The following is a 14188-nucleotide window of genomic DNA, read 5'->3' as shown; positions in this document are numbered from 1 at the left end:
CCACAGGGAACGTAATGTAACACATTTGAGTAGCGGCATACAATACAGAGTAGAATCAAAGCAGATGGAGGCTGGGGTGGTGGAGGGTGAAAACCCGACTTGCAGGTACAGTAGCAGCCTTATGTGCCAAAGGCGGTCTTTAAATAGATGCCAGATCAGTGTAGAAGGGACGATGGAGCGCCAGCTAAGCGTGACGTAGAGGGTCCTGCTCACTTCAAATTACAGTTTTTCTCAATTGCTTTGGTGCATTTCTCTGATCAGAATTAAAGTTCTCATAACTGTTAGTGCATTTCTCAAAACAATTAGTACAAACTGCAAAACCTAGTTGATAACCTGCAGAAGCGTGTCACTTGCTCAAAATGGATAGTTCATTCCTCAAAAGCAAGTATCCTTGTCAATGAAAGTGTCACTGTCATCAAAATGAAAAGTCCTGACACCATTGTTTATGAACAAGATAGTCAAATGGCTTTGTCATGTTTTCATTATGACAGATCACTCTGTAAGTGTTTTCCAATGCAAAAAAGTCAGATATTGGTGACACTACCTGAAAATGCTCAAGACAGCACTATACACTATTTGCACAGCCATTTGAAATCTACAGTTACACATTACTGTACACACTGTACACATTGTAATATTCCCTCCTTGTTGGTCTGGGACATCAATGGTTGCTCTCTGTCCAATGGGATTTCTTCCACGCGGTCTACCTTTTGCCAGATTGAAACCCGCCTCATCAACGTATAATGTGTGCAGTGGTTCCCTGGTACACGCTTTATCCCAGAAGAGAGAGAGATAAAAACTATAAACTTTTCCTGTGTAACATAATGCATTTTGGACAACATATTGTACAGTATGAACTGTCATGTAAGTGTACTGCATGGCACTACACAAAGTAACCAGTTTACAGTACTGAACATTAGAGTATGCATAGAACACATAAATGTTTTACTTGTGCATACTGGTGGCGGATCTCCTTCACTCTGTTCCAGTCAAATGGCTACTCATTTTTCAATTGTACTACAATTGTTTCATGCACATTTAATTTCCACTGAGCACTCTGTCAATTGTAGCGATTGAAACGGATTCAATATTCCCAAAGATATTGTCATCCTCTATAACAGCGCTTTGTATCTCTGTCAACCTTATGGCATTGTTTGCAATCACCATTGCACAAATGGCTTCCTCTTGTTGCAGAGTAAAAAGGGGCCCTCTTCCACCTCTGCAAGGTTGTCTTGCAATCCTATGTGGTGCAGAGTAAAAGTACAGTAATGTACAGCAAACATGAGATATACTGCTTTACAGTAACCCATATTACTGTAGTGTACAATAACAGTGCTTCCCACTTGTAAAATAATGCAGTACAGTACCATACTGTAAATATGGCAAATATTTACTGTAACACTACTGTACACTACAATACAGTAAATCTGTGCTGCAGTAAAGCTGTCTAAATGTAAAATGTAAAAAGTGACAAGTTCTTGTCCCACTGCAAGCTTCATGTATGACACAATGGCAGTAGTGCAGTGCAGATTGTTTAGTGCTGAATTACTGTCCAGTATACACACCTGCTCTCCCGACGAAATGTTTGAATACAGTAATTTAATTTACAGTGGTTCTCTCAACATTTGGCTGCACCCTTTGACCAGCCTCAGCCATTGTGAGGCCGTGATTGATAGATTTTGACAACTAGTTCAACATTTTTGTATGTAATGACTCAATCAATGAATTGAGGACTATTAGTTTAATAGGGAATGACTATTCAGCAGTCATAAGTATAGTTAATTTTGACTGACATGACATAAGCAAATGATAATGTTATAAAACCGCAGAGAATTGTATGAAAGCAATTGATGCATGTCCAAAAGCATTTGCAATTTGTTCGGAGGAATGAGAAACTGCTACTATGATGTGCACAAATGACAAAATGTTGTGGAGGTTGAACTAACAGTTATGAGAACTTTAATTCTGATCAGAGAAATGCACCAAAGCAATTGAGAAAAACTGTAATCATATTTAAATATGAGTTGGTATCCAAACACTACTTTAGTATGTCTTCCACTTGCTTTATTTGGATCAGTCACTAAAAATATTAACTATACTATAAATCGCTATAACTCAATATAGATCACTATAACCCACTAAAATCACTATAACTCACTAAAATCACTAGAAAATCACTATAACTCACTACAAATTACTATAACTCACTATAAATCACTATAACTCACTACAAATATCTAGAATTCACTATAACTCACTATAATTCACTATAACTAACTCTAACTCATTATAAATTACTATAACTCACTATAGATCACTATAACCCACTAGGAATCACTATAACTCACTATGAATCACTATAACTCACTAGAAATCATTATAACCAACTAGGAATCACTAGGAATCACTTTAAATCAATGTTTTGAGGATGGTTTCTGTTTAATCAATTATGAGTTTTTAGTCATAGTCAAGTTTAGTAAATACTTAAAGATCATTCAAGTCGAATAAAAGTACAGGCTTTTGAAAATACGATAACTCTTTATTAACATTGACATAACCCTGTCATAAACACAACACATCTGACGTAGACGTTTATGAATGTTGACAACTGTTGTGTATGTGTGTGTGTGTGTGTGTGTGTGTGTCGGCCAGGGACAATTCAACCCTGATCTGCCCTCTAGTGGATAGACTTTAGTATAATGAGCAATGTCGTTCACTGCGCAGTTGCTTGTCTCCTCGTACGCGCGGTGAAAAGCAAGTATACTGAGACCCTAACAGATGAGTTTAATTGCTTTAGATCTCTGTCTCTCGCCGGGTTCGAGCCGGTATAATCTTTGTCCGTCCTTCTCTACCTGTGAACGCAAAAGTGTCATAATCAACAAAATATCATTAACATTCATGAAGATCTATGTCAGATGTTATGTCATGTTTATGACCGTTTTATGTCAACATCATGAACACCCTCCTTCAAATAATGTGTTACTGAAAATACTCAAAACTAAGTTTTAACTAAAATAAATCACTCAATTATAGTTACTAGAGTACATGCATTGGATTGCTACTGGAATGACAGAGCTGTGTTTTTATTTGTTGCTTCTGCAGTGTTTCTTCTCCACTACCACAGTACGACAGCAGGTGACCACTTCCTGTTTCTCACTTCCTGGTTCCTCTGACATCACACCCTCCCGCTCCTTGATTGCTCTGTCTGTGTTCTGTGCTGTGACTTGTGAATGATTGACACGGTGTAAGGCTGAGGACACAGCAGACTGGCTACAGTGAAAGACTGAATGTTAAACACTAACCAACAGACCAGGCTACAGTGAAAGACTGAATGTTGTGTCGTAATTTTTTTTAAGTAACAGTACACACCAAGCACTTTGAGCACAGACTGTATACAGTATAACACTAACACCCTGCATGGTGTTTACACGTGTGTGTGTGTGTGTGTGTGTGTGTGTGTGTGTGTGTGTGTGTGTGTGTGTGTGTGTGTGTGTGTGTGTGTGTGTGTGTGTGTGTGTGTGTGTGTGTGTGTGTGTCTGCGTGTGTGTGTGTGTGTGTGTGTGCGCGTGTGTGTGTGTGTGTTTGAAGATCACAGCATGGAAAGCACCTCAACTCAGCCAAAGAAACAATCTCTCTTTCTTCTCTTCCCCCCTCTATTTATACTCTTTTCTTTCTATTATCTCTCTATCTCTCTCTCTCTCTCCTCTCTCAGATTCCTCGTTAGTTTCATGGTGGATGCGAGGGGCGGGTCTATGAGAGGAAGTCGTCACAACGGCATGCGAATCATCATCCCGCCCAGGAAGTGCACAGCGCCCACCAGGATCACCTGCCGATTGGTCAAGAAGCACAAGCTAGCATCTCCTCCTCCAATGGTGGAAGGGGAGGGGCTGGCCAGCCGCCTGGTGGAGGTGGGGCCAGCGGGGGCACAGTTCCTCGGGTAAGATGGATGATTCTAACCTTAAACATAACTATATAACTCTAACCATAACTCACTGACTGACTGACTGGTTGACTGACTGACTGACTGAATGACTGACTTGTCTATTTGTATTTTTGTTTTAACACATTGAGTGCCAGCCACGAGAAATCTCGTTATTGCATGCCATGCGTTGAGTGCCAGGGATGAGAAATCTCATTATTTAATCGTTATTGCTTTTATTAGCGATATCCATACATTTTTCATCAATCTAGCCTCACATTACCATTGGGACTGTCTATGAGCTCGAACAGGGAAAATACCGCCCCCTATCGTCTCCCGGATGGTAATGCACCCATTGGATTGGACTCAATGGAAATGTCTGAGAAAAAATAACTCCAGAATCCACATTTTACTTCTCAGGCATGTAACCGGAGACGATCGGATTCATTGTGGACCCTCAGAACAGCGTGGAATGTGTGTTTCGAGTACCTAACGTTGGATCAATAAACGTGATCGATATTTGGAATGACGATCAGGAATTGGAATAATCTTTTTGCAGAACATCTGATGTGAGGTAAGGAATCTATGTTACTAGTCTTGGTGTAATCAGATGTATTTTTCACATATATCTCAACGTGTCTGTGTGTGTGTGTGTGTGTGTGTATGACGTTAGCGCTGACCAGGAAATAGATAATAGATTTTTCAGCCCACTTCTCTAGCGTGCATAAGTACACATATACTATCGATAATCTAGCGTTTATTTGAAAACTATTCATAAATCACCCGGAAAATGACAATGTGTTTTGTGTATTCCAGTAAAGAGCTATTATCACGGAATCTTTATTTTTTTCTAGAAATGTCCAAAAACGTCAGTTTTTCAAAACGGTATAAAACGGAAATGTACAGATGAAAAAACAATCCGTTTCGTACATGTTGACTGCACGCAAGTAATTGATAAGCGACGGGCGTATTAGACACATAGCCATAATATAGAATATAGAAATAGCTCCGCGAAAATCATGAAATATCGGAAAATCTGTCTCAAACGGCTGGCATTCAAGCGATAAATTGTGCGCCCCCTGCTGGCACTCAAAGTGTTAATAACTTGATGTCTCTGTCTCTCCTCACCCCCGCCTTGCACCATCTGGGTTTGTGTGAGAGAGAGAGAGAGAGAGAGAGAGAGAGAGAGAGAGAGAGAGAGAGAGAGAGAGAGAGAGAGAGAGAGAGAGAGAGAGAGAGAGAGAGAGAGAGAGAGAGAGAGAGAGAGAGAGAGAGAGAGAGAGAGATAATGCATATACTGTACATGTGAAGACACAGTAACGGGTAATGTAGCAGCCATGTACAACATTACTATTCCGATGGACCAGCTGATATTATCTGGGATATTGACTGTTTCCATAACAAAACATATTTTGAGATTGTTTAAGTCACAAGTGATTGTTCTAGCTGGACCTTCACATCAGCTCTCCAACAATTGAACACAGACACTGACAAATATAGGTAATAGAAATTGAGTTATTTATCATGGATTAGTTGTGGAAATTTGATTAGTAAGAACATTTTGGAACCCTGACATCATCCTGGCTGACCCGGTCTCTCCAGCCAGTGGTTTGGTTTGTATCGTGCAGGTGAGCAGTGAGATATACGGTGGCTTCAGTCTCTCCAGCCAGTGGTTTAATTCGTATTGTGCAGGTGAGCAGTGAGATCTCCGGTGGCCTCAGTCTGCCAAGTGAACCCTGCTTGGGTTTGTTTGTAGTGAGAATACAATTGAACCAAAGGCAGGAAAGTAACCAGAAAAGTTTGGATTTAATTGGAACTGGTTGGAACTATTTGGAACTGGTTGGAACTGATTGGAACTGGTTGGAACTGGTTGGAACTATTTGGAACTGATTGAAACTGGTTGGAACTGGTTGGAACTTATTGGAACTGCTTGTAACTGGTTAGAACTATTTGGAACTGATTGGAACTTTTTGGCTTCCCTCCCTCCTCTTTTCTACAATTGTGTTTTCCGTAGGTCTACTAGCAACACTGAACAAGCATAATCCAGAAAACTGATTTGAAAATAGAACTACCCACCTTGCACTTGTGTGTGTGTGTGTGTGTGTGTGTGTGTGTGTGTGTGTGTGTGTGTGTGTGTGTGTGTGTGTGTGTGTGTGTGTGTGTGTGTGTGTGTGTGTGTGTGTGTGTGTGTGTGTGTGTGTGTGTGTGTGTGTGTGTGTATGTATGTAATTGTGTGTCTACCTGTGTGTTTCTATTTATTTATAAACACATGTGTACGTGTGTGCACATGTGTGAATGTACACTGTGTGTGTGTGTGTATGTGTGTGTGTGTGTGTGTGTGTGTGTGTATGTATACTGTGTGTGTGTGTGTGTGTGTGTGTGTGTGTGTGTGTGTGTGTGTGTGTGTGTGTGTGTGTGTGTGTGTGTGTGTGTGTGTGTGTGTGTGTGTGTGTGTGTGTGTGTGTGTGTGTGCGTGTGTGTGTGTGTGTGTACTGTGTGTGTGTGTGTACTGTGTGTGTGGCTGTGTCCCAGTGCGCTCCACCTCCCCAGAAAGCTGCCAGTCCTTAGCGAGGGAGAGAGTCTGGTCAGCCCAGTGCTCCAGCTGGGACCACAGGGAACTAGATTTGTTGGGTAGGACGACGAACCACGCGGCACGCTCCGTATCCCTACGCCGTAGGAGCAGACCGTTGCCCCATCTTCATCCATTTTGATTTGTTAGGGTTTCTAAGGAGTATGATTACCAGGGCGTGAAACTTTTTTTTGTTAGCCAACCATAGAATTTCAGAATTGAACGGGATCATTTTTATTTAAATCAAATTAATTTTTATAATAGAAAACAGTGATTGGACAAATGTTTGCTACCTGCCAGATAGTTTAGTGGACCTGGCTGTATTTGGCTGCTGGTCATTTCAAGCCCTGATGATTATTGTGATGTCATGGTCATTGTTCTTTTTGTTTGGACTGGTTTTTAGATCCACTTAAATTTAAAGGGATTGTTCAGAACTTTGGACATTAAGTTGTATGATATACTGTAGGGGTGCACCGATGTATCGGTCGGGTATCGGTATCGGCCGATAAGTGCCTTGTTGACTGCAATCGGCCTATCGGCCGATAAGCTCGAATGTGCCGATGGCAGTAGCCGATAAATATCCATCAATTTGTGTAGCGTCAAGACAAAAAAAAGTTCACTCGCGACCTACCTGCACAACGCCGCCCCCGGCCCACACACACACACAAGCTACTGCATCAAAGTTACTACTTATGATTAACAAGGCATTCGTTTTGTGGCATTAACATTATATAGTTAGTGTTACACGTTCATAACATCAGCATATTATTCAGCTCAGTTCCTTCCGTTGCTCACAGAGCCCTGAGTTTTACCCATTCTGCAATCTGTTAATAACGTTTTCAATCAGACACATGTATAGAAAGGCTTTGTTTTATTATAACATTAGTTGCAGTAAAATCATTATGCCTCATTTAAGTCATCCTGCGGAGCTAAAAGCTAAACGTCGGCCGCGCCGTGTTGTTGTTCTAGACAACCTCTGTCGTCAAAATCAATGGCGGACAAAAGCAGGAGTAAAAAATGCAACACGCTTGCCGATTGGTGGTAACAGCAGAGGCGGGTGCAAGCGGTGTGTGACGTAATTGGCAGAATCGACTGTCAATCAAAATGTCATTGGTTGAGACAATAGTATCTCGCTGCAGCCCAGCAGGTAGACCATGCTGGGAGAACTAGTATCTAGCTGCAGCCCTGCAGAACATACTGGGAGAGAGATAGTGCTATTTCTTGATGTTTCCTTTTTTAAGTAAGTAAAGAGGCCTATGTTCATATCGGTGAGCACAATTTGTAAGACAAATATACAGTAGTTTCATAAAAATAAAAAATAAATTACAAAAAAAAAAAATTACAAAAAAAAATAATATTTAAAAAATATTTAAAAAAAAAATTTGCCACAAATATCGGTATCGGTATCGGCCGATTGTGTTAGTTGAACAATCGGTATCGGTATCGGTGGCAAATTTTCATATCGGTGCATCCCTAATATACTGTCCAGTAGTGTTGTGGATGTAAAGCTATTCTCTCACGTGAACTCCCGTGGTCGCAGTTCTGACTGGGTTCTGAGCGAACCAGAAAGCAAACGGGGTCTCGAAACCAAGACATTTTAATTCACACCACAACATGCAGGTCAAAGGGCAATTTCCAACATAAAACCATGGTCCTCCAGCTTTTCAGATTCTGCTATCACCGGAAGAAAGCCAGTGTATTACTTTGTGCTGGAGCTTGTTTTGGACCGTGGTTTTGTTTTGGAAATGGGTAACCCTTTGCCTTTTGCAGCCTGTCTAATGCTTCCCGATCGCTAGTCTGAATATCTTTAAAGAGATGCTTTACTCAGGTAAGCGAAGTTCACAATTTTTTTCACCAGAGCCAGTGTAGCAGATGTGAGCCATCCTGCTTTTAACAGTAAAGTGGGAAAGGGTTCATTTACATACATAGGTGACCACACAGTGGAACGATCTCGACATCAGTGTCAAACTGATAACCAATCTGAGGTCTTTTAAGCAGCAGATAAAAGCAGGTATTTTAGAAAAGGTTCCCCTATAGAGGGGTCATTAGCATAGAAAAGAGGGAGCACATGTTGTGTATGTACGGTATTATGTCATATTTCATATGTTTTTGTATTGTAATGTATCTTTATATTAACTGTTAATTGTATGAGGACCTCAATGGAAATAAGTCCCACGACTTTCTTGTGACATCCTCGATTTGCTGTAAATATGTTTTTAGTTTTTACTGCTTTTCAAATAAATCAAATCAAAATCAAAACCAGAACTCAGACCACGGGACTCGGTAAGTAAGATAATAGCTACACTACTGGACAGTAATTCATACAACTTAATGTCCAAAAATCCAAACTTTTTGCCCTGGAGATTTCCGTTGGCATCTGATGTCTCTGAAAGGAGAGATTCTGATTGGCTGTTTTAAACTGGACTGCGCTTGTTGTTGTTGGGCATGAGCCAAGCCAATCACCCTGCTTTCCCATCACCTGTTCCTCTAGCTTTACCCTGAGAGCTGTAGCCCCGCCCTATAGAGCATTAGCCCCACACTAGACCAGTAGCCTGCCCTCTAGAGCAGTAGCCCCACTTTAAAGTAGTAGCCACACCCTCTAGACCAGTAATCCTGCCTTTTAGAGCAGTAGCCCCACTCTAGAGTAGTAGCCCGTCCCCTACAGCAGTAACTATGCACTCTAGAGAAGTAGCCACACCCTCTAGAGCAGTAGCCCCCCTCTAGACCAGTAACCTTGCCCGCTAGAGCAGTAGACCCCCTATCTAGAGTAGTAGCCTGCCTTCTAGAGCTGTAGCCATGCCCTGTAGAGCAGTAGTACCACCCTCTAGAGCAGTAGCCATGCCCTGTAGAGCAGTAGTCCCACCCTCTAGAGCTGTAGCCCTGCCCTGTAGAGCAGTAACCATGCTCTCTAGAGCAGTAACCATGCTCTCTAGAGCTGTAGCCCTGCCCTCTAGAGCAGTAGCCATGCTCTATAGAGCTGTAGCCCTGCCCTCTAGAGCAGTAACATACGGTTATCCTATAACCATAGTTATATGAGTATAGCGAGCGCTCTGCACTCTAGTGGAACTATCCCTTTATCCAATCTAACACTGAATAATTTTTCTCCACATGTACACACCCATCCGCCTAACCGTATGTTATATTATCGTATAGCTTAAGCTCTGCACTCTAGTGGAACACAGGAGCTGAGCAGAGCGGAAGCTCGACAAATGTACCCACTGAGGCCCCCCACAACCATCAGAACCGGGGAGGACCCGAGCCCCCGAACCCCCCTAGAGGGGGACGGGAGGGAATCGGATCCGACTGCGAAGAGGGTTTAGCACCTCAACGCACAGGGTGAGCAGATCGTGGGACTTACCTTCACACAGAAGGACCCGCGACCACTCAGGCGCGCATCCCACATGCCATTAGGGAACGAACGGGAAGAAAAAAACCCGTTACAGCCCCTAACATCACGGGGTCAAGGTCAAGAACCCAACCCCGTGGCAAGGCCATAGCAGCGGAGCGCGGAGGAGGACCCAGCCCCAGTAACAGCCTGAGGGCCAGGACCCCCCGAAAAGGGGGCCTGGTGAGGCCAACGATGCCGTAGCATCGAGACCCGACCAGACGGTCACTAGTGACACCACCCCCCACATCGCCAGCGTATCGGAGAGGGCCCAATCCAAGAGCAGGCCCTTCCCCCCTACAGCACGCCGCCCTGAAGCACTCCACAGAGGCTACACCCCCACAACACTGTGGGGCCAGTCAGCGCACCGGGGAGACAACCCCCAAGAGGTTGATCCCTCAATCCCGGCAACAGGCCAAGAGCATAACTTGACCTGTGCCCGGAGCACTGCGGACTAGACAGGCGCCTAAGGGGTCTACTGTGAAAACAACACCCCGGCAGAAGGGGCGTTCGGTATGCTGTGCACCATGTCGCAGCCTCCACAAAACCCGACCCCTTAGAGAGGTCGAGGTCCAAGTGAAGGCTGACACAATTGGCAGACGTCATGAAAAGTGCGGGGGCACACTCGCAGGCAGACGGGGTCAAGCCCGGCCTAAACCCGAGAGTCGACTCTGCTACCAACACACCGGGGAATCAACCACCCCCCTATGTTTAGTTTAACAGGAGGCGTTGTTCCCTTAACCCCCCCAATAAAAAAACTCTGAAATACAACTGCGCGTATACACCGGCTATACAGGCAGTACAAGTGTTTCAGTTTTCAAGAAGGGGTTAACCCAGGCCAACAGGTCGATGAGAACGAGTCCGGACCTGGGCCCGGTGGACCGGGACGTACACAGGGATGCCAGAGGGGTTCAATAGAAACCTCCTCGACAGCCCCCTCCCAGCCCTGCCGAGCAAAGGAAGGGAGGGGCGAAAATGAATGGAGAAGGACCAGGCCCCTTAGCACGGCGCAAGGTACAACACAATATGGACCAAAAAACTGCGAAGGATAACGACACACACCTCCATAACATCAATCCCCACGACGCCCGGGCCAACCCGGCATTTTCCCCCCGAAAAAGCACAAAGTCCTTCTGGGTACCAGAACAGCAGATCTGCGCCCCGGTGGACAATGGGTTAACTGACCTGGTCCGGCACGACCAGAACCAGTCCTGTGTCCTAGTCACGCCGCCATCCCCAGTCCCAGAGGGGGGTAGGTACGCGTGTCGATCTAAAACATCACAGAGGGCGCCACCAAGATGATCAGAACACGAACGCACCGTACCCGGTGGCCCACCCCATGGGCGTGAGACCCCTCCGCCAATTGCTTTGATCTACTCCGTCATCTCCCCCCAGAGATGAGCGTGAGTTCGTCGAGACCAACCTAGTACACTGGCGCTCGGAAGAGATAAAATCTCCATCTCAGTCGCTCGTACAAAAAACGCAGTTTTTATAAATGAGCAACCAAGGCGCGCCAGCCCATGCGTGGTTCCACACTGAAAGCACCCAGGGCCAGTGCCATGTACACGTCGAGACCCAAAACACATCAATGGTAATTCTAACAAGAAACCAGATAACGTTCCCTCCATGCCGCCTGGGACGAGCGGCAGGAAGCTGGCCAAAAGACACAGATACGGGTCCCATATGACGTGTCTGAGGGAAAAAACCCTGTCAACACTGCTCTGTATAAAAGAGAGGATACAGGGAACCCCCAGAGAGACCTCCCACGTGAGTAATAATTGAAAAGATATATGTAAACATTGAGCCACGTGACCAAAAGCTCAACACATATGCAACACATATGCACATATGCAACGCACCGCATAACCCAATCTTGACAATGATAGTGGTCCACAATATGGAGCCTGAAAAAAACTCACGGAAGTCTCATGACCAATAGAAACATGCCCAGTGACGTATTCTATGGCCGGGGAAATTCCGTGACTCACCTGCCCAAATATGCCGTGGGACCAGGGAACTCCCTCCCCCCCCCTTTCCCCACCCTGTGACGTGCTGACCCGACAGCGTGACAGGAAGACCGAAGAACAGGAGGTCCAACCCCCTAGCCAATCAGTAAAAAGGGGGGGAGGGGTTTATCAGTTCACCCCCTCATGACCCCATACCCCGGATACGATGAAAATAACAAGCAGCGCATGATACCAGTTATCTAGCATGCTACATGAAAAAGTGTATATCCTCTAGGATAAGCTCAACCATTGCACGCCAGCCACAGACGATAAAACTCGTTTGTGAAAAAAAAAATTTTTATACAAGGCTTTAGGCTCATGTGCGAACACGTCACCCGTGTTTTCATACTTCACCAAGTAAAGAGAAAACAACAGACGCTGAAGAGAGGGTCAAAGACCTTGGTACAAGCTACATATCGCTGCTGTCGGGACAAAACCTCATAACTCCAAAAACCCAACTTTTCAGCAGATGAAAAAAACGAACACAGATTTGAGGGTGAATAGAGTTAGGAGGTTTAGACAGATGATCGGTTTAATGCTTTCCCATTGTTTAAACTTTGTAAAACCCACACACACATATGGAGGATGATCTACGGAGTTGATTTATATAATAAAAAAAAATTCAAAAAATGGAGTTATGAGGTTTTGGCCCGACAGCAGCGATATGTGATTACTTCTGCAGGCTAACACTCCTAATACCTAGCTGTGGACTCTATGCCATGTTTCCCAAACGTAACAGAATACACACAACCCCCTCAGATAAAAAAGGTAAAGTTCACTCTTACTACTGCAAGAAGAACACCGTCTTCTTCATGATGAGGGAAGACAAGTCTTTCGACCGAGTGCTAGCCACAGGCCTTGCTAAGCACACATGTATAGCGACCAGAAACACAATTTTCAAGAAAACTGTCCTACTCCCTAAGCAAACACACAACCCCACAGCTAGGTGAGGGTTATACATCGTATCCCCAATATATAGTGAATAAACACACATTTTGTAACAAAAAACAGTCCCTCACCAGGAGGGACTTTTTTATTTAATAACAAAATCATATGTTGGGGGGGGGGGGGGGGGGGCAGGGGTAAACAGGGGAGTCACTAGCGGCGCCTGCCGCGTGCAGAGCGCTGCTTTCCCCACGGGGAGCCGGCCCGGAGGAACGGTTCTGGGGAGCCTGGTCACGACGATCCCTACCGTTACCTCCGGGCGTGGGGCGGCTGGCCGCAGTGGACGAGGCACTCCCTCCACTCCTGGCCTTCTTCGCCGAAGGTCCAGCAGCGGTGGCGGTGGTGGCGGAGGCAACGGTCGCGGTCCTCTGCCGGCTTTGCTTCTTCCGGACATCACCGGTGGCATCAGGTCGGGGGAAATGGGGCTGGAGCACGGAGCGCTCCTCCTCCATCTCCCTGCAGGCTGCCGTCATCTGCTGCATGGCCGACTCGAATAGCCCAGCATCAGAGAGGGGGGCCATGAGCAGCTGAATCCTCCTCTGTTCCGGCACCCGCGCCTGCTCCAGCCAAAGATGGCGCTGGGAGAGAGTGGCCAGGGCGCGCTCCTTCCCGGCGGCTATCGCCTGCAGCTGGGTTAGGTGCAGGATGGCTCCAGCCGCCTGGGCGTGATGGTATCGTTGATGGTCATCCAATACCGACCCGCCCACCATCAGCCCCGACATGTAGCGCGCTAGCTGCGCGATGTTGGAGGTCGCAGCTAGGCTCTGAGTCGCGGCGATGTACACCTGGTCACTCCAATTAGCCAACTGCCTAGCCGATTTCCTTTGGGGAACCGGCTTTCTTAACGGCTCCCACACCATTTCGGGACAAAGTATGGATACCATCGGACTATCAAGTCGAGGCACCCCGTCCTTTAGCCCCTGGACCAAACCCACCACCCGCGTGACTGGCACGTAGGGTAAGGCCAACAATGAGGGAGATTACCTGTCCCTGTGTCACGTAGGCCTCCATTGCTGGGAAGAATGGGCAGACAACGCCTGTCTCTCTCACAGGACGACGTTGCCAGAGATTACCTATCATGTCATCAGGAACAGGTGCTGGCAGTGGCTGCGGCAACGCCACGCCATTAGCGGCTGCGGCGGCCGCCATGAGCTCGGGGAACAAGGCAAGCAACTCCCCTTGCGTACCTCCCTCCACGTCACTCACGTCCCTCACGTACGGGAGGCTGCCTTGGGCACCAACGTCCGACGCGGCAGATAGCTTGGCATCTTGTCTCGGGGTCGGAGGTTCTAACCCAACCCTGGAGTACAAGGGACCCCAAGGAGACGCAACACTCCCTGCCACTCCCCGAGGGGGAGAGTGAT

The 14188-nt window shown here is 45.8% G+C and overlaps 1 protein-coding gene across 1 annotated transcript in view; it reads left to right on the top strand.

The window, feature by feature from the left end:
• ank3b (ankyrin 3b) overlaps nucleotides 1-14188 on the top strand; it is a gene marked incomplete at its 3' end in the record, with an annotated part of 393887 nt that overhangs the window by 262619 nt on the left and 117080 nt on the right. Inside the window, 2 exon segments of the mRNA XM_084323081.1 lie at nucleotides 3103-3135; nucleotides 3713-3937. Of these exon segments, the coding sequence (XP_084179207.1) occupies nucleotides 3103-3135; nucleotides 3713-3937 (258 nt within the window).

The sequence above is a fragment of the Notolepis coatsorum genome (assembly GCF_963971535.1).
Source record: "Notolepis coatsorum genome assembly, chromosome: 10".
Lineage (NCBI taxonomy): Eukaryota > Metazoa > Chordata > Actinopteri > Aulopiformes > Paralepididae > Notolepis > Notolepis coatsorum.
This window is presented reverse-complemented; position numbering and strand designations above follow the sequence as displayed.